The sequence below is a fragment of the Camelus ferus genome, chromosome 30 (genome assembly GCF_009834535.1).
Source record: "Camelus ferus isolate YT-003-E chromosome 30, BCGSAC_Cfer_1.0, whole genome shotgun sequence".
NCBI classification, from domain to species: Eukaryota; Metazoa; Chordata; class Mammalia; order Artiodactyla; family Camelidae; genus Camelus; species Camelus ferus.
The window spans coordinates 8,806,347-8,828,949 of NC_045725.1; the positions used below are offsets into that span (position 1 = coordinate 8,806,347).

The window sequence follows — 22,603 nt, forward strand, 5'->3', positions numbered from 1 at the left end:
AAAAAGAATGAATGAATGATTGGTATGAAAAGTTTTCAAGGTAATTTAATTATATCCTATTCCATTAATTACATGATTACTTTTTATCAGAGGGATGTCATGAAGATTTCTAGAGAAACATTGTTTGAAGTATTTTTTGGTGCCCCATTTTTTTTTCTTTAGACAGTGGAAGTAAATTTTAGCATCACAACATGAAATAAAAACAGTAGTACAAATCTTTGGGTTGAAACTAGCTGCTGACCATAAAAATTATTAATTAAATATATGTATGCATATGTACATATATACCATAAACAAAGCATATGATCTAATAATTATTATAATTGTCACTTTATATTGTGTTCAAAGGTGATACCCAAATATTTCATAACTAGATGAGACTTTAGTTTTTAAAGCTATATACTGCTTAGCAGCAGATCAACACTCCCTACAGTATTAAGGAAACCATAGATAATATGTGTGTGTGTATGTATATACATATAATATTCAGGTAGTAGAACTATTTCAATTAATCTTTTACAAGATTACTCATTACATAGATTTACACTAAAGATCATAGATATTATAATGGTGTATATGTCAGGGAAAATAAACAATAAAATGACAATAAAAACTGGGTATCATTTGTGATTGACCAGGAAAAAAACTAGTCTTTTTAATTCTTAGTTGTATGTTTAGATATTTATTTATAAAATATCTATTTTGCAAGGTGATTATGAGTATTGGTAAGTTTTAAGGAATTACATTTTATTAAATATTTTTACATTTTTTGAATATAAAAATATATATAATATGAATATAAAATATATATATATACAATATGAGAAACTTTGTATGTAAGAACATTTTTAAAGCTCTTAATAAAAATTTGAGAAAAACATTATTCCAGTTACACAGAAGATGAATCTGAAACATCTGCAGCTTGCACGCCCAACTCCTCAGTGATGGGGCCAGGGGTCAATCACAATTACATCTGATTCCAAAGCTTATTTCTTAATCTTATGCCACACTGTCTCTTCCTGAGAATATGAAAAATGGAACTTGCTCTTACCCAGGGTTTTCTGGTTTAAATATATGCACAATAATCTTTACCAAGATTTATTTTTCCATTTTTTACTCCTAGAAGACAAGGAAGTTTAATTGCAAAGTTAATTTAATTAATGATTCAAATGTCAGGTTGAAAGAGAGTTCACACTGTATGATTGCTTAGGGTCAAACACTCGACATCTGCAAGTGTGTTATAATGCCTCTGCTCTGAGATGGGATCAGCTCATTCAGAAGCTGTTGCTTTGCCTATGTTCATATGTCAGTGAAAGCATGTGTGGCTAGTAATGTTACAGTGATTTCAAGGGAGCTCGGGAGATGGTTACATTTTTAAATGGATTTTAAAGAACATGGTGTGTTCTGAAGTATGTTAGAAACATGTGGAGGTTTTTTGGGTTTGTTTTTGTTTTTAAATAAATTTGCTTTTGTATTTACATTGCAATTATCATTTTATTTTTGAAGACAGCATAACAAAATACATGTAACTTTTAAAAAATAAATTAATGGAAAACACTAATTCTCTGGAGGAAAAGCAAGTAAATAAGTCTTCAAAGTAAATTCAGGGGGAAATAAAGTAAAACATGTGATATAATAAAAGGAGATATGTAATTTCAAATACAGAATTTCATAAAATATAATTAGATCAATGTTGAAATTGATCACCTAAAGCTAAAATGTCCATTTATTTACTAAATTTTTAAACTTGAAATTTTGTGGATTATAGAATATTATATTAAAATCTATAAATAAGATTAAAAATACAGTCAAGGAGGAAATTTTAAATGTCTGTGAAAGGCAAACTGCATATAACTTGTATATATTTATTTTATGTGGAATTTAATACTTAGAAGTTAATCACTGTTTCAGAAATAAGTGATTAGAAATGTTACCAAGTACAGAAATTATACAGTTCATGATGATATGCTCCTGTTGCTATAAATCAGTTTTCTTATAGTAAAAAAATACTTTTATATAGAGATTTGATATAACCTGTCTGAAATAAATGCGCAGCCTAAAAGTTGAGAGTTACGTTTTATTTGACGGGAAGACCCGAGCCAGGATGACAGCCTCTCATATCGCTCTGAGGGACTGCTCGCAGAGGTTGGGGAGGAGCAGGATATACAGGAACTTTACAAAAAAGGCCAGGTAGTTGGAACAATAAAAGATTACTTGTTCTCTAAAGAAAACCAGGCATCTCAAGTTAAAAGAATTTAGTGCTTTTCTATGTATGGGAGGAAGTAAACATTTGGGCTCATTGAATTCATTCCTTTGACAAGCATCCAGCTATCTAGGACCAGTGTCCTGTCCTTTCTTATTCTGAGTCCCCTCAGGGTGCACCATTGTGAGTGGCTGCAGAGGCCGGGCTGCAGGCTTGTCTTCCCTGGAGGGTGGCGGCAGCCACTGATGACTTGATGGCTTCAGCATTCTTTGCTTACTGATATGGTTTGCAGTATTTTTTGTTCATAAATCCCATTATTATTTGTATCATAAAGCTAAAAAGTTACAGGATGGGAAATAAAATTCCAAAATAAAGTATAATTAGATAAATATTCTGAGAAACTCACAAGGTTAATATCATTTAACTCATCTTTGAAGATAAACTTTGAAAATGTTCCATTTTCAAGGGAAACTGCTTAGAACTTTGTCACGTAGAGTAACCAGTTTTCATGTATTTTTTTTCTCTGGCTCTTGATTTTTTTTCAATACGCATTGTTAAGCTAATTTTAGAACAATTTTGGAGAAAATAATTGTAAGTGCTAATTTCTTATTACCATAATACTGATACCAAAAATAATTATTTGATCATTTGAATCATTGAAGATATAATAATATAAAGAAACCACTTGAATAGTGTAAAACAGGGCATCACATAAAATTTTTACAAAAGCACTTGTTGCATGTGTTAATTACCTAGAAGTTTGCAGCATAATAGTTATGCTGATTATGGGAAAGAGATGTTCCATTTTAACATTTGTTTTCCCAGCAAATGAAGTTCAATGTGCTTAGTCTTTTTCCTGGAAAGCTTCCCAAATCAAGCACCAAACTATTTATCAACATGCCAACTAAGTGAATAGAATGACTAACTACTTTCAAATGAAGCTGTGAAGATATATGTATGCTTTGCGTAGTCATGCCAAAGGTTTAATTTGAACTTAATTTTAAACAGGATTTTCAGAAAAAAGATAAAAATTTTAAATAAATTTCTTACTCATTTTCCTTAAATTTATTTGTAACTGAAATCCTTTTTCCATTTTACTTACTGAAGCAGGAAGTTGTTCTATAGGGATATTTATTTAAACCATAAAATATGAGCCTTAAGTTTTGAATAATTTCATCTTGAAGTTTCTAGAAGTATATTTTCATATTGTAATTTTTTTCATTGAAGTATAGTTGATTTACAATGTTGTGTATGCTTTTTAATCTATTTAATGTACTACAATAGAAAAGAGTCTCAAATGATAATTCTTCATGCTTTTTGTATTTCCTAAAGGCCATGGATTTCTTTTGTATGCAATAAAACTTGCCGTTTTAATTTTAATTAATTGAAACTTACAGTTTCTATCATAATTGCAACTGTTATTTATTGGGGAAAATAATTACAAACAAAATCGCATCTCAACCTGGAAACCTCTCCACAAGGTGGAATAGAAACAGTTTTATAGTTAAAAAGTATTAAACTAGAATTTGATGTGCATCACAGTAAATCACTAAGAGATTGCCAAATCAGAAAGAGATCCACTGCAGGTGTGTTCTCAAGATAAAGAATTACTAGCCTTAAAGTAGGAGGACTTAACACCACCCTCTGTCACACAGTTCATCCTAAATTCACTAGGTAGTTGGAGTGACCATTTGTTTGCTAATTGGCTTTATACTTTTTAACTGTAATAGACAGCTTTTATTCAAGTGAAATAAAAATATACCAAGTAGCCTCAAATGTAGTTTTCATGACCATTTCCCTTTAAAAACGGCATTAGCATTCTTTATTTTCATTTCTCTGTACTCAACTTGCAGCCAATGCAGAACAGATGTCTTCAGGTCCCCGTGTATGTGCAAGTTCTGAACATCAACGATCATGCTCCTGAGCTCTCTGAATACTATGAGCCTTATGTTTGTGAAAATGCAGGCTCTGGTCAGGTAAGAGCCCGTAATTAATTGCTGATGTCTACATGTTGCCATGAGTTATATAGAATAACTTTTGTTATGTATTCTTCACATGTTGAAATAGTAAAAATAGGCTTTATTTAACTATATTAATTACATGCTGTAAGTTCTGCCTAATTTAAATTTCTTTTTTGAAAAAAAACAATGGAAACTTCAAGTTTTCTACTTCCAAATTCCTCAAATGTTTGAAAAATCTGCTGACACTCAAGTTTCAATAGTAACTCCTTTGTACTTTCTCAATGTAATATAGAAAAGAATATTTTTTGTGGTTCCATAGAATAAATAATTTTAATTAACGTTTATTTGTCCATTCATCATGAAGATAAAGATGAAAGGATAGATAAGCATAAACATGTAAAGGAAAGAGCTGGAATTTTTTCCTATCAGACATCCACACAAATGAAACTCAACTTCAAAAGAAGTACTAAATATGTGAAGACTTATAAGAGCATGCTCACTGTAAAATACATTATTATTACTTCACAATTTATTTCACACATTTATTCATGTGGAGCTTACTTTTTTCATTTGTAAAATGTAGAGTTTAAATTAGATTCTTCTTTGAATGTCTCAGTTCCAGTACATAATAACTTTACATTTTTCTTAGGTACCCTATTAAAGATCATAAAACATTTTTAAAAAATTATAAATTAGTTTTCAAAATACTGAATAAGTATATCATACATTATATATATATATCCTATGAAATCAGTTATTTTAAATAGACTTGAATGTATCAAGGAAGCTAGTTGGAGGCAAACTGAATTTTACAGAAGTGAAAATTATAATTTTCTACCAATAAATAGTAGTAGCCAACATTATATTTTCCTTTCAATTTCCTAATGTGGTAAAAAAAAATTGTCATATCTTAAAAAATAAATATATCTTAACTGTCATGAATTATTCAACTGTGACATACTGGAAATCATCAATGGTTCTTAATATGTCTTGTGAAATTTATTCAGCTAAGTTTATGCTATGATCCATTTTATTCTGGAAATAATTCTCAAATCTTGCCTATAAGTGTTTCCTAAAGATATTTTTGAAAACAATTTTTAAATGATTATAAATATACAAGTGAATTTAAACTTAAGCTACGTATTTTGAATGGATTAAGACTCAGTGTTTCTGATAAAGTGAAACATGAATATAAAACTTTTTGAGACACAATGCAGCACTGTTCTCTGGATCCAAAAGCAAATTAATTCAGAAACGTGTGAATATACAACATAGGATGGAAAGAATCACAAAAAAAGAACACAAATGAAGTGGGACCCATAGCTTCTACAGAAAATGAGCTTAGTTATTCTTTGAACTTGGTATTATAAATAGATCATATACTTAGAAATTTAATATATCTGATTTTCTCAAATATTTCAAACATATCTGGTTACCTGACACATCACCAAATAAGCAACTTTTAAAAAATCATTTAAATAATTCATGTAAGTATAATAAGTGATACTTTGTAGTAAACCAGTTTCCTTAAACTTCACATAATTTTTGGAATCAATTTATCTTACAAATTTCTAACCTATACATATTATATTAGCATATTACCCATGAATTATATTTTTATAATTATAAGTAAAAGTATACGTTATAGTTGTTGTATATATCAAATTTAAAGTATAAAACTAGGTGGTATGTTATTTTATATACTTTACATAAAAATGAATGTATTCAGATTAACCCATTGATTGGACAATGTAGTCCAAAACTTTTAAAAAAAAAAAAAGGCTTAATTTACTTCATACTTATACATTTATTTTTGTAAATGTCCTGGGTGGTAAGTCCCCTTACCCAAAAAAATTGCATGTTCAGTGGTCTGAGCCATCCTGAGTTGAGCAGATCTGGGAATACCACACAATTTACACAATAAGAGACTGGAACCAGAGCCCTAGCCCTGGGTGATGAATGCTTCTAGGAGAATGCTACCTGTGTCCAGTGACCACAGGGGACCTTTTCTTCTAACTTCTCAATTGTCGTTTATAATAACAATCATAATTTAAAATAACCTTTTTCAACTCTTGCATCATGTGACAAGATGGAAATACACATTTCTGGTAGAAACTAGCTCCCTTCAGTATTGCACCAGAAGCCATTCATATCTTTACTGACTGAGTGGGCTGTTCGTTCTTTTCATAGATCCTGGCTCATAAGTAAGAACTCAGAAGTCAGAACATTCGTAATATAATGGAACAATCAGCTATTTTGAGTTATGAGTGTTTGTTTTTTCTATTCACTGCTCACCAACCCAGAAAGCGTGATCATAGCAGGCTTTGGGCATTAGGCACAGATGAATTAATAGTAGAGGGCAGAGCAGATGAAATTTCCTACAAAACAGGTTTCTGAATTCATTGTTAAAAAACGTCAATGATTTTCCCAATACCAGCACATAAAAGTGCAAAAATCCCTGGCCTGGTATTTAACACTCTCTTTGATTTGTCACAACTTTATCTACCTCGGTTTAAAAAAAAAAAAAAAAAAAAAAACTTATTGTTCACACTCTGAACGGCTTGTTTTTTCAAAACATTAATTATACTTTCTACCATATAGTTTTGTTCTTATCAAAACTTCATTTGGAAATGCCTCTGTCTGATCTAAATTTTAACTATATTGCAAAACTGAACTCAAATTTAGCATAAGCAATCAAACCATTTTTAAACAAATAAGTATTTTTTTACAATGTCCTACACATGATTCTAGCAATATTATAAACATTAACCCATTTAATTCTCAAAAAAAAAAAATACGTGAGGAAGATATGTTACATGCCTCATTCTCCAGGTGAAGTAACTGAGGCTCAGAGAATTTGTTGCTTCCTAAGTAAAGACAGAGAGATATTTTATCCCAAGTGCTGGCATCAGAATCCATGCATGTTATAACCATTATATTTTGCTCTCTCTCTGTACCTAGTTTGAGTAGATCTTGCATGTTTGTCAAATGAGCTGTCTCTAGATTATATTTGCATATTTTGCATATTTTTGCATGTTTTCTAGATTATAAAATACTTACAAATGAGTGAGGTTTTTTTGATATTCTTTATAATAATAATTAGATGAATAAATGAACAGAGCATGAAGACTATGTTTCTTAAAGCAATGATAGAGTACTTTTCTCTCCAGTTCTCCGTAGATACACATTTGAATTTATCAGCCTTATACATGATATTTAAAACTTTGGGTTGATGAGATCCCTTGAGGAGAGAGTGTAGACAGAGAAATAAACAAGTCTAAAGACTGAGGAGACCTGGATACTCCATGTCACGTGTTGAGAGTTGAGAGACACCAGAAAAGAAAATTCGTAAGGAGCAAGCCAGGAGAGGGTTGTAACCTAGAAACCAAATAAAGTGTTCGAAGGAGGAAGGGCTTATTACTTGTTTTATTTGTTGCTTACAGGTCAGGTAAAAGCAGAAAAGGGAAGATCCACTCAAATTTAACAATAGTTATCTTGGACTTACTAGAATATTTATATGTAAGAAAACATACAATGTTACCCAGAAAGAAAATATAAAGTGAGAATATGAAAAAAAAAAAAATAGGACAGAGCCTTTGGAAAGGGCAATATTTAAGGATTATGTAAAGGAAGAGAAGCCAGCAGAAGATATTAAGTAGGTGTGACCAGAGAGGTAGGAAGGAAACAAAAAAAAAAAGATTTTTGACATGAACATGTACAGAGGTGATAGTTTTTGAAGAAGAAAGTGTCAACAGCCTCAATTCTCACTATTCCAAGGGGAAGATAGCTCTCATGTCTTACCATTTGGTCCAATTTACTTTTTTAAAAATTATGTAATTTTATGAGCCACTCACAGCTGTATGAATAAAGTGACCATGCAAAAAAACTTTATTAAAATGTGTCAAAGAGAAATTGCCCCAGACACTAGTTAAGAATAGCAAGGAAGGTGTTATTCAAGATAATTGCAAATGGTCGAGACTATTGCGATGGGGGAGAGAGGGGAACTGAAATCTATTGAAACAAAAGGCAGTAGAGTTTTACTCCCTGGGGTGAGCTGGTGAAAAAGTCCTGGAGGGCCATCAGCAAGGAGGTTGGTCTGTGTGCTTAGACCATCCATGTTTGCTGTTAGGCTCACCATCTCCTATAGAGACACAGCTACACAGCTAGGGGCCCTGTCTTTCTTGATGATGACATTTCAAAGGGATGGTTTCCAGGTCCTTGAGAGAGACCATTCAGCATTATAAAATGGGAAGAGGCTACATTTATCTCTTTTCCAAAGGGGCAGAGAAGGAATTTGCAATTAGATGTTTTCTACTGCAATTGCTCTAAGAAAATATTGATCAGGAGCCTCTGGTCAGGAAGAAACCTGCCTGAAACTGAGTCAAGCTGACGGGAATGTTATGGCCCTCCTGATCGACGTTAATAAAATGTAAACATGGCAAGTGTGTTATTTACCAATATGTAATACTTTCAGAAATTTAAAAAAAAATCTTTTACTGCTCATATTTCTTGGAGAAAGAATAACTATCTTCTTTGTTCCATGACTGCAAAGCATTTAATCTTTAGATTTATAAATGGCACATAGAATAATCAATCTACTTAAAAAAATTCTATTGCATCCCTTTCCTGCCAGCTACATTTTGATACATTCTAGCTTCACCAATTTGCAAGACAAATTAAGTAGATTTTGATGCAAAATTTTTATAAAAGGTGAGAAAACATCATCATGTTTATTTCTGGCAAAAAATGGGGCAGTCTAAATCTTATCAAAAAATATACTGTGATGAAGTCCTTCCTGTTGAGTGACTAGGAAGTTGATTACTCTATTTTCTTTTTATCCTTATAATCGTATTTTTCACTCGTTAATTCTTGATTGTGAGAATATTCGTGTGCCCTGTCTTCACCTAAAGACTCATAGTCTGAATGAAGCGTTGCTTACCTGATCAGTTTCACTATCATCCTGAATCTGTAGTGCTGGTTTCTGCTTTTGGTGTTCGTCTTCTGATTCACCAAAGAACTATGAAATATCTTCTTCTGTCAATTTTACTTTCTCTGTCATTATGGATATAAAATTTTAAATTTTGAATTATCTACCATTTTTTTAAATGGAAAATAATATCAGACTAAAAAATACCGTATCTTTCTCTTATACCTTTTTGAAAGATGATGTAATACTTTGAGCAATACATTTAAAAACAAGAGGAAGAAGAGAATGATAAATGGAGAAGATTTATCTTATCATTTTATCATTCTTCTAGACCATTCATCATAAAAGGGTTTGAAAAGCACATTGGGAAACCCTTATGAATAATGATGAAATAATGTGCAGTGCAATGATGAAATAGGCACAAAAAGAATCATAACACTAAGTTTCTATAATGTAGCCTAGATTTGTAAAAGTATCCAATGTGCCTATTCAGTACTTAAAGTTAGGATTAGTTTATTTAAAGGTAAGTTAATATTTATTTATTACTTGGAACACTTCTAAGAATGAAAAACATGAAATACTAATGTTTACAAATAAATAGAACTACTCAAAAGGAAACTCAAATACTAATTTTTGATGCAATGAACTCTAAAGGTATATTGAGAGTTAAGTTGTCCTGAAAAAGAGAAACGTCCTTTGGAATCAGTGGCATGGATTCCTCTTAAGATTGATTTTTAGCTATGCCCCGCTAACCATAGAGCCTTGCTATCCTGGGATTACCTGTACAGCACAAAAAGAAATAGGAAAAAAAAAGGTTTTGCTCTTTCTGTACTCATAAATAATTATATTTACAATTTAAAGGACAAAAATCAAAATAAGGCCAATACAACTTGAACCTCACCTCCTTCCTGGGATATGCACTGCTCAAACTCAGAATGTCATACTGGTCAGCCCTCCTTTACAATCAGTTTCCTTTAGAGAGGGAGGCCAGAAATCATACAGTGGCCCTTAGAGGACTAACAGATGTTACTGCCCTACCTAGGAGTTTTTCCCAGGTCTGTAAGTACATGAACAAATGATCCATAGCATGGCTACCAACCGTGTTCCTCCACTCAAATTCAAGGCGAGCACAAATTCAAGCGGGAACTCGCACTGCTACGGACACTGTGGTTTATGAATTGAATCAATTCAATGGACAGATGATTTGAGTGCCGCCAATATATCCAACATTATTACCACAGATACTTTCTTCCTAGAACATGGCAAAGCCCCAATTTTAATAACGTGGAAAAAAAATAATGTGGGCGTTTCACGGCTCCTGGGTTGTCATGGTTTTCATCGTTTCCTAAGATGCTGCACATGGAATCAGATGAACTTGGACTCAGATTTCTGGTCTGAAACTTCCTGGGTAGTTTTCCTTCAAGTACAATTAAAACCAAGCACCTGATATTAATATATACCTCCCAAAGTGCCAATAAAACCTTTAAAACATGCTGTTAATTTTCCTTACTTATTCCTAAAAGTTAGGTAGTAATGTGAGAACATTAAAACTCAATGCAGTAAGCTCTCAAAAATATTTGCTTTAAAAGATAATAAAGCATACCTTATATAACTGAAATGGTTTTTATGGAGAAACCATAATTATTTTAAATTGTATACCTATATAAATACATTTTATAAAAAATATTACGAGAGTAGTAAAAGTTACTTGATTAAGGTTTGCCATAATCTTGACAGGAAAACCCAATGGTGCTGATAAGCGAAATATTAAGAGCATTCTGTTTAGAATTTTTCAGAGGAAATGCATTTTACTCTGTTTAAAAAGTAAAAATAAATAGTCACTCAATAAAATAAGGAACTGGCTGCACCATCAAAACATAAAATGGAAAATATGTCACATAGTGTAAATTCTTGAATAAGCCAAGATACAGAAACAACATATACTTCCAAAGAGGGCAAACAAGAAATTTGGGGGTTTAAGCAGAGAGGAAAAAATCTCACCTGTCATCTGCAGACTGAGAATGGGAATGTAAAGTAATGAAGAGAAAGAGGAACCTTCCGTGATCCACTCCTCAGCCTCAGGTTCCCTAAAGTAAATTACCAGAAGGAAGAGTGGAGAGAAATAAAATATGAAGAATATATAATTTAGAAAATACCAGGGTAGGAAACACAAAACTTCTTAATAGCAAAATGTAAGGGGGGACTGTGCCAAGGAAGACAGACTTGGTATGAATTTGTTCATATTAAGAATCCCCAAGTGAATTTCATCCTTTTTCCTCCCATACCAGACACACAAAAAGCAGACTTCTTTGACACCCAAAAAATCCAGTACCACGATAGCTTAAACAATGCATACAAGTGCAAACGCATGGGTACACATACATACACACAAGTAAAAACAAAAGACTGTAAGCAATCGACATCACAGAAAGATTTTTAAATGGGTGAAGAATATTTAGAAAAATAGATCTTCAGACATTCACATCAGTTCACGTGTACTTTAGACATGACCTATTAGTCTTTGATTGCTTTCATCACTTCTAGTCCAGCAGTATATTCTAGGCTCTGCTACCTACCAGTTTATTGCTTCCTAGCTGCACAGTCATCCTTCAGTACCTACTTAAAAAGTTCCTACTTGTGATACTATGATAATGGATTGGCCCTGTGAGAATATCTTTTGTCATGAGTGCAAGGTTGAGGGCGCTGGATGCATGTTGCAGAAGGAAAAGGGCTTCTCTTACTGGTTCTCTGAGTGTAGCATTTAGGCATTTCCCTTTCTCGTGCTGCGCAGTTGACCAGCTGAGTGAATGTGTGTAAATCTATGTGTTGCTTTTCCCAGCCAAAGTCCCAAATGTACATTCTCCAGCCCAGGCCAGATGAGGTCTTGCAGCCCTGCCAATGTAGTCATTGTGCTCCAGGCCTTGCACCTGCAGTGGCCTCCCAGTTGCCTCTGCAATTCCATCCAACAGCCCGCTTGTACCCTAGAGGACTGTTCATGCTTGGCTGGAGAATGTGGGCTACAGCTCTGGCTCAGTGAACGTCTGTGCCCTGCATACAAGATACGGCAGCCACACCTCCTCCAAAGAGATGCTGAAGCTTGTCCTGGGGAGAAGATCTCCCTTCCAAATTTGTCTGTCCTTGGATAATTCCACTGAGCCCTGGGGTACCCTTTGGAATTCTCACTACATCTATGTATCACTCTCCTATTACAGCTTAATGATTCTTTATATTAAAGTTTCTTCATTTTAATTACTATCTCTCGACTGGACCCAGACTGATACATAGACTCATCTCTTATATTTCCTGTTCCAGATGTAAAATCAATTATTTTTCCAATATTCTGTGATATTTTTAGTGGAGAACTGCAGAAAGTACAGATGCAATAGTCAGTAAATAAAACTGGGATATCTGTCCAAGTAAACCAAGAAAAACCCTGCTCTCTCTCTCTCACTTTCACTATCTAGCCCTCTTTTTCTCTCTCATATTTTTAATAATATTGAAGATCACTCTACGGAAAACGCCATCTCATTTTGTTATTTCCTTGTAAATTTCTTTGTTTTCTTCAGTTATGTACAATTAATATACTTTAGAGAAAGGTAGATATGATAATTTTCAGAGGTTTTCCTTTAATTGGAACATTTATAAATATTTAGAGGTAAATAATTTTTCTTCAAATTGCAAAAGATAACCCCACTTATATTTTAGCATGAGTTGGGGTAGTTCTGCTATAAATATGTATATATGAATTTGTATAAAGCTATGAAAAATTATGGCAAGTAATGCGGCTTCCTGACCAAAATACCTTATCTAAACATTTAATAGAGACATGAATCCTAGGATAGTACAGGACTCTCTCTGTTCTTAAATGTAATAGAATTAATATGGAGAATATTAAAAGGTGATGATACCAAAAAGAGAAAAAAATATTTTATCCATCACACCCTCTCAGAAACTTAAAAGACAGAAGATGAAGGAAATCCTATGAAAAAATAAAATGAAAGCAGTGTCAAATTTAGTAAATGTTTTTATTACAAATAAATATATTTGCAAGTCCTATACCTTTTGGTAACTCAAATTTTAAATAAAAATAAAGATAAAAGATAGAGGGGAAATAATTATTCACAAAAACTGAAAGAAAATCCTTCTGTTATTAATATATAAACGGACTTGCTTGTTGATAAGAAATCATCTTGTTTAAAAGCCAGTTCCTTCTCCTACACTGCTGGTGGGAATGCAGTTTGGTGCAGCCACTGTGGAAAACAGTATGGAGATTCCTCAAAAGACTAGGAATAGACTTACCATATGACCCAGGAATCCCGCTCCTGGGCATATATCCAGAAGGAACCCTACTTCAAAATGACACCTGCACCCCAGTGTTCATAGCAGCACTATTTACAATAGCCAAGACATGGAAACAGCCTAAATGTCCATCAACAGATGACTGGATAAAGAAGATGTGGTATATTTATACAATGGAATACTGTTCAGCCATAAAAACCAACGACATAACGCCATTTACAGCAACATGGATGTTCCTGGAGAATGTCATTCTAAGTGAAGTAAGCCAGAAAGAGAAAGAAAAATACCATATGAGGTCACTCATATGTAGAATCTAAAAAAAAAAAAAAAAAAAAAAAAAACATAAATACAAAACAGAAACAGACTCATAGACATAGAATACAAACGTGTGGTTGCCAAGGGGGCAGGGGGTGGGAAGGGACAGATTGGGATTTCAAAATGTAGAATTGATAAACAAGATTATACTGTGTAGCACAGGGAAGTATATACAAGATCTTATGGTAGCTCACAGAGAAAAAAAGTGACAATGAATATATATATGTTAATGTATAACTGAAAAATTGTGCTCTTCACTGGAATTTGACACACATTGTAAAATGATTACAACTCAATAAAAAATGTTTAAAAAAAAAAAGCTGGTTCCTTGGTTTTGATTTAGTAACTGGTCTTTTGGAAGTACTGTCAATAAATAAATATTCAAGTGCTTTGTATCCGTTCAGATGACATTTTGATTATTTGTCAATGTGAATGTTTTCCTCAGAATATATCAATCCTATTGAATTTTAGCCAAATCAATTTCTATAATATGTATTCCTGTAAGTTAATATATTTTTTATTTTTTATTGAGTTCAGAAAACACATTATACTATATAGTCTTTTATAGTAGACTCTACTACTAATATTCATAGGAAGTGTGCTTTTTTTAAAAAATTGATTTATAGAAAGCATGTTTGATAAATTACTTATGAGGTCAGGAATACCAACAAAGTGAGTATATAAAAATGAGTATAAAATATAATTTAAGCATATAGATTACTTAATTTAGGAATAACAATCAAAGTAAAGGATGTTTTCGGATACCAATTATCTAACAAAGTACCATAAAACCACTAAAAATAAAAGCAGCCTTTCTAATTAGCTCCTAGATTATTAGAGCAACCAGACTAATGAGTCTTGAAGTAACACAATTTAAGACAATTAGATTCCAGACAATCAATAAGTCATCCTATAAAAGCAACATTTTCCCTTACCTTTATTTTGACATCAAGATTATGAAATTTTTAAAACTTGTGTTCACAAATAGTTAAGGCCAAAAATGCTTTGAATTGTGAAACTTGTTTTTTAAAGCTTATAATGTGACTATCTGTGTAAGAGTTTATGAGATTTTCCATGAGCTTTGCTTGTTCATTGTTTTATAATGTAAATCTTTAAATAAGTAGGAAGAGCAAGAGAATAGCATTTTTAAATAGTTGAATATTTTCCAAATGAATTTCAACGAATATATCTATGTCTGAAAAACATGCTATATTATATATACAATATTTTTTATTTTAAATAGGAATCTGATTTATAAACATTGGAACTTTGTTAATGATGAAGTATTTTGGATACTGGAGATTGCTTATCGGTGCTAGAATTTCAGAAAACTAAACAACAAGCCATTTTCTTTCTAGCTAATTATCATTCTTGGCATCAAAGTGACCAGAAAGTAAAAAAATATATATTACAATATATAATACATATACTGCAATTATGTAAGATGTAACCATTCACTTTGCTAGGTGCAGTGTTTATAAAACTCTATGCACTGTTTTTGCAATTTACTGAGAACTTATAACTATTTTAAAATACAGTTTAAAAAATCATCAGGCTGGAATAAAAGGAAATAAAATACAAAAGAAATCATGTAAGAAAAATAGGAAAGGAGATCTTATTTTTCATTAATATTATTAAGTATATTTTAAGCCAAGAGATTTACAAATTTGAGTAACTTCAAACATATTACACCTAATTCCCATGCTATATAAACTTCCCCAAAATATTCAAAATTGGAACTCCCAAAATTACTCTAAGTAGCTTTACTCACAGCAAAAAAGGAATGATAAAATTAAACCACCCATACGCAAACTCAACCATAAAAATGTTATTAAACATATGACTATTAACACTTAATTATAATTAAAAGCAATTTCTGAATGTATTCAAAGATTATGTCAAGAAAAAAAGTATTTTAGGAGATGAACAAAACAGTATTTTTAAAATCTATTATTATTTTTCTGTGACATACTGATATAATATATATATATAATGTAAAATAAAGATATGGATAAATTTTCATTTTGATGCTAAGAAAGCCCTTTGATAAAGTTAAATTTTGAATTATAAATAAAACAAGACAAAATACACACATAATAAATATCATAAGGGTAAAATGAAATAACTACTACTCAAATCAATAGTCAAAATCTCACAATACTGAAACATGTGGCAGCATACTTTAATAAAACAGTAATGAGAAAGGAATTCCTGCTTTCCACACTACTATTTCATAATGCTCCGAAGCTTAGGTCCAGGCACTAACATGTAAAATGCGTATTAGATAGAGGCACTGAAAAGAAGAAAATTTATTTGAAAAGATTATCTAGTGAAGTGCTGACAAATAAATATGATAGAATTTTTTCTTAAAGTCACATTCACAGAGAAGCAGATGAAAGTAATTTTAATGTTTTTTGATACAGTATATATAGAGCATTATGATTTTTATATATAATAAATTAAAAATTATCAGGGAAAATTTTATGTATTTTCTCATACTATGAAAATTATTCTCGTCTTACATCCCACAGGGTCAAACATTTGGACAAAATGACAGGTTAAAAGGTCTCCTAAATCTACCTGCTTTGGATAGATAATACATTTGTTACTGAAAATCAAAATGCCAGAATAGCTGTTCTCTGTTCTGGAGGAAATTAGACATTTCTGTAATGATCTATGTGGGTAAACAGAAGTTTTATTTTTGTTCGTAATGTGTAAGTGGCCAGGATGGGGAGGAAAGGAGAAAACTTCCCAGTGGTTTGCAGAATACGGATGTAATAAATGAGCTGACATTAGGGCCATTTGCCTTTTCTGTTTGGTGGAAATAGTTATCATTTTTCAAATTAATGATTCTCATTATCTTGGCTGGTACTAAATATCTTTTCAGAAGTACAATGATTTTTAGATTCTTTCATACCAGTATACTGTCTAATGTAAAGACATTTATATTGTCTCCGTGTAAAATTACTCTCTTGTCTAAATTTTTGTGATCCCCCAGTGTGATCCTGGTTTTCTTCTCACCTTCCTTTCTTTCTTGTGTCTTGTCCTTTTTATTTTCTTCAGACTTACTCTTTCTGCTTTCATCCACCAATATGTCTCAAAGTTCATATTCAAATAACTTCTAAATCTTTATGCCAGTTCTTCCTCCTATATTTAAGCTATACATCCAACTAATTGGAGAAAATTTCTACTTAGATGATCTATGGTTATTCCAAATTTGCTCCCAAGCCTGCTTTTTTCCAGCATCCCAAGCAAAATTACTGTAACTTACCAAGAAAGACATGTGATCATCATCATTCATTCATTCCAGTCTTTTAGTCTCCATATCCAATCAAAAATTAAGTTCTCTTGATTCCATCTCCTAAATGTCTCTGTAATTTGTCAATCTTACTTTATCCTCTCTCTTTCTAAGCTAAAAGGGACCAACATCACTTCTAGAGTGAACCTTAGTTCTGCTGGGAGATATTCCTTGTAAAAATCAAACCTTGCATTATCCAATTTCATAGCTGACATGCAGGGATTTACCACAGTTGTTGTTTGTCAGATATTTTGTTAGATAAGCCTGGAGGCATGTAGACAGTCTCCCTTGTTAGTTTTAAGTGGTGGGGCCATGGGCAGAAGAATACAATAAATGCCCTCTGAGAAACGTTAAAAGACCTTACTTTGGTGGGACATCAGCATACACTTAGGGAATTTTGGGGACTCAGGATGCTGTATCTCCATCTGCAAGCATGTTGTACCATCTTCAGTTTATGAAAACATTCAGGAACTTCTCATTTAAAATAACTTACATCCTATAATTTTGACTGTTGTCTTTTTGTATATCACATCAGGGAGTTTTGATTACCAACCAGTTGCTCCCTGGATCATGGCAGCATGATCATCAGGCTTGCTAAATAGACTTACTATTTCCAGACCCACACTAGGGATGTCCTTAGAATGAGCATTTAAAAATACAACTCTTTCCCCAATAATTTGAAATCTTGGCAATCCTAAATAAAAGTAAAATGATTGTGTCTCTCCCAGTTTAGAATTGTGAGATGCCTTCAGTATGAAGTCCAAACTGTAATAAGCCTTCCTTCAACATTCATGATGTAGCCACTGCTCAGCTCTGCAGTAAAATCTTCTAATTTTAGGTTAGATGCCAGGTTCTCTGACCCCCAAAAATTTATTTTAGATATTGTGTACTTTAGGTGTTTTATTGTAGTATGCCTTTATTCTGCACTTTAGGTACTATGTATTTCCTCAACACTCTTTAAGTTTGCAATTCTGCTTGCACTTCTACTCCACTAGAATTAAACAATGGTGACAAGGATACTCTTGGTTTCAGCTCCCATTGGACACCCAGAACCTGAGATGGCCCGATGTCTTCTAAGAGCCAATGACATATTTGTTAAATGGATGCATTTGGGATATTAAGCAGATACTTTTATAATTTAACTTTTAAAATTTATATATGATGATTTTATATGAATTTTTATAAAGAATGTTTTAAAAGTTAATTTTACAAAAGAAAATTAGGAAATATACATTGAGATAAAAAAATTTAAGAAGGTGTAATTTTTAACAGAATACAGGTAGATTTCTACAAGTTAATGGCAAAACATTACAATACTATGGCATTTAAATACATCTAATATAAATTTGTGAAGTTATTTTAAAAAAACAGTGTGTCTCTGCTTGTCTAGGACCAAAATATTAGACTATCATGAGCATCCTTACATTTTTTCCCTGAAAATATGCTAAACAAAGAAAGAAAACAAGAACTACAGACGAGATTTTTCTTGTTGGCTCTATTATTGTATTAGTTAGTACTTCAACCTTTCGAACAGATATTCACAACCTGTCTGAATCCTATAGATTTATTTTGTCAAAACAAAAAATTGGGGGATCCTTTTCTCAGAGGAGTGCTATAAAAACTGATAGTCTTTTTCATATTTGTTGACAATGATTTCTTGACACCAGGAGAACGAATTTGCATCTATAGTTTGATGCAAGGAACAAATACCTACATGAAAGGGAGACATTTTCAACATTTAGTTAGAGGCATGTTTTTAAAACAGAAAATCAGATAGCAAGAGAAATTATTCCTTGTCTAAAACTCAAGGCTGCTTATGCCAACAAGATAACATCAATTTTTACAGTTTGCTATCACTCTTAATTGGACAAATATACACATACTGAGATTACTCACAATATTCAGGACACCATTCTCTATATGTTAATCCCAAGACAATGTTTTCAGGAGGAAAGCACATAAATACATGCACTGATTGTATAACAAGCATTTTGACAAGCTGAGACTTAACAATCCTAAAAATGAATTCTAAGAGTTAAGTATTAGTATCTCCATTTTTCAATCTTAGAAAACTAGCAAGTGGTAAAGCCAGGATTCAGAATATCAGACTTCCAAGCCTCCCTGCCCTTCACCCTGGCTGTACAAGATCTTACTACAATCAAAAATAAAAGTGTTACCCTGATATGATGTACATTTATTATTGTAGGTGTGGATTGAATGAAAATGTTTTCTTTTATTAGATTATTTAATTAACACTATATGATTATGATTTAATTAGGAATGTGTTATGAGGTAAAAGATAAATCGATGTAGGGAAATAATGTACAAATTGTATTAGTTTCACAAGGTTCTTTAAGCATGTGGAGAGATACCCTTTGAAGTATAACATTATAAATTATGGGTCTGTCATCTTGCAACTAAGGATATTTTTGTGTGACACGTTGTTTAAAGCACTTTAATGCTAGAAAATTCAAAACAATAATTTCTCTAATCAACTTAATTTCCAGAATTAATCACAGTCTCACTGTGTGATCTTGATAGCATTTCTCTTTTTTGACAATAAATATTTGACTGACACTTTCATGTCTTGAAAGCAAAGAACTAATTGTGAGCTGATTTGTTCATAACTATATTACTTTACTTTTTTATGATTTGAGATAGATTGATTTGATGTGGAACACTTTTCCTATAATCTTTATGGGTCAGAGGAAATCATTGTCCATAAGCTTTAAATGCATTATTTCCTCAAATCAATTAAAAAACTCATTACTTTAGCAAATACTCTAGTAAGACGATAAGTTTACCACAGTTATAGTCTGACTATAAGCAGGAAATTCATAACTTGAGCAAACCATCAGCGTTCAGGTAAGAAAGGGAGAAGGAAAGGAGAAATCTTGGAGGAAGAATGGGAGGAAGTCTTCTAACAAACTTAGAAAATTATTTTACTCATTAACAACAATTTATTTATTATGTAACATCAAAACCTTCTTTTGAAAGGAGCAAGCAAGCATATTTTAAACCCAAGAGAATAGTTTAATATTCTCCACCAATTTGAGTTGTCCTCTGCCAAATCTATAAAGATTTTGGTAAAGCTATTTTAATAAAAGTGAATAATAATTTAAAATAATAAGCAGAATGTAATAATGACAGTTTTCATTTTCCTGAATAATTTTTTTTAAATTATCCCTACTTTTCTTAGGTGATTCAGACCATCAGTGCAGTGGATAGAGATGAATCCATAGAAGATCACCATTTTCGCTTTAATCTGTCTGTGGAAGAAAAGAACTCAAGTTTTACAATCATAGATAATGAAGGTAACACCATTCACTCACATGGCTTTCCACCCATTCTTCTTCAAGAATTCTGTTTAAGTTTAAGGACATTTATAGCATTACTTTTTATACTACTTCTGCAATATGACAATGTTGAGGAATAAAGCAAGGAGTAGCAATGAAAATGGAAAACAAAACCCAAGGTGAAGTTCTGAAAATACTAGCCCCACTGCCCACTGGATTTCTTTAAATTAGAAGCACTTTTTCAAGTCATCATTAGCTATAAGGCCTTGTAAAGTCTGACTGACCCTGCAAATATATTTGCAGTTCTGACAGCATGGGGTTTTGTTTTTTTTTTTTCACATCTACGTATAACTCAAACTTCAATCTATGTCTAGGGAAGACAATGATATCTACTGATAGTCGTGTTAGGTTGATTGATTCAAAGATTTGGAGTCATTAATTAGCAGCTATAAGTATTTGGAATTAATTTAAGATTATTCTCTGTCCTTCAAAACGAAATGATTATATCAGCCTGAGAACAAAATGTTCTGAAGGATTTTGTGTGAAGAGACAGAATTCCTTTTTCTTCCATATAGAAGTGGATTAACTCTATACAAAGCCACTCTGTTTCTTTTCTCCTTCACTTCAGCAAAAGATCTTTTGTCATCATTTGGATTTCTATTCTAATTTTGCTTTATATCTCAAAGATATGAAACACCAGAAGATTCATGACTCAAGCATCTATCACCAAACACCCGCCAAATGTCCTTCCTCACCACTGACTTTAAGCTGCCATCTAAGGGGATCTTTTATGATAGAATAAATGCAGACATGTTCTTTCCCTTTTGCCCTTGTCAGATTCTCCAAAAACGGGAACTGGGATAGACTTAGGATTTTTAAAAATGCAAATATCAATACAAGAAATAAGCTGTAGCTTAGATTTGTTTACGTTAATATAAAATAAGTTAGTAGGGTAAAATAAGTATATTGAAACATAAAGAGAATAATTGATTTGGTTTAATATTTGTGGTTACAAATAATTTGAGGAACTATATATTGAAAAAAATATAAACTCCCACATCTTCAATCTGCCTGTTAAATAAAATTACAAGTGTTATATAGACTTCAAGAGCATGAGGGAGAATTTGGTTTTTTTAAAAGGTAGGCATATATTTCAAAAGACTCCCATTTATTTGCATTTTACTGTTGTGTCTTCTAAATTTGTTTGATTGCTACAGAAAACGTTTAGGGGGATGTCAATACAAAAAAGAGGGAATCATTGTCCTAAGGCAAATATTTAAAATATTTGGGAATTTGGGGAAAAACAATTTCAAATGTGTTGAAGTATATATTGTTTGTTTCTGTTCAATTTTTGAATGTTCTGTCTAGATGAATGAATCAGTACTACTAAGGTTTAATGATTCTCTGAATTTTAAATAGAAAATGGGTTAATAATGTCAAAGAGAAATGAAATGTTCTAATAGAATCTTTTACACCAAGTAAAATTAATCCTTTTGTCTTTTTAGTAAATACGTTATTTGAGATCACTTGCTGAAATAGGTAGATGATTTTGAAAATCTTGTGTATTTATAGCATTTGTGAAATAATGAGTTTCTATTTGAAAAGGCACTATGTGTATTTAACCCAAATGAAACTGACACCGTCATTATAAATTCAGTGCTGGTAGCCCCTATAAAATATTGATACCTGATTAAAAAGCTGTTTTCTTCTCTATGTTCCACATGTATGTTTCCTATCTTTATCAAAAAATCATCTTGGAACTCATTCATATCATTCATTTAATTGTGTAATTGGGATTCAGGCAACATCAAAATCAATAATGAATTTTTCAGCTGATCTTTTAATTGTCTTTTTTATCAGAAAATTGCTCTTCCTTTTTTGAACTTAATTTGATCTCTGTACTGCTGCCTCTAGTACTTGAACTGGTATGAGTTTCTTTTATACTATTGAAAAAATTATGCACATGGATTTTTGTTTTAGATAACACAGCTGTAATTTTGACTAATAGAAACGGTTTTAGCCTTCAAGAAGAGCCTGTCTTCTACGTCTCCATCCTAATTGCTGACAATGGAATCCCGTCACTGACAAGTACAAACACCCTTACCATCCACGTCTGCGACTGTGACAGCAGTGGCGGCACGCAGACCTGCAGTGACAGGGACCTTATGCTTTCCATGGGCTTCAGGACAGAAGTCGTCGTTGCTGTTCTGATATGTATTATGGTAATATTTGGTAAGTAGTGTGAACCGAGCACATCTTCATTCATTTACAAAAACATGATGCAAATAGAAAATAGTTAATTCC

At 32.1% G+C, this 22,603-nt stretch overlaps 1 protein-coding gene across 1 annotated transcript in view; it reads left to right on the forward strand.

The window, feature by feature from the left end:
* The window catches only part of CDH19 (cadherin 19), a 71,199-nt gene that overhangs the window by 42,135 nt on the left and 6,461 nt on the right, over positions 1–22,603 (forward strand). The window contains 4 exon segments of the mRNA XM_032470348.1: positions 4,057–4,079; positions 4,081–4,179; positions 20,203–20,317; positions 22,280–22,531. Coding sequence (XP_032326239.1) covers positions 4,057–4,079; positions 4,081–4,179; positions 20,203–20,317; positions 22,280–22,531 — 489 coding nt within the window.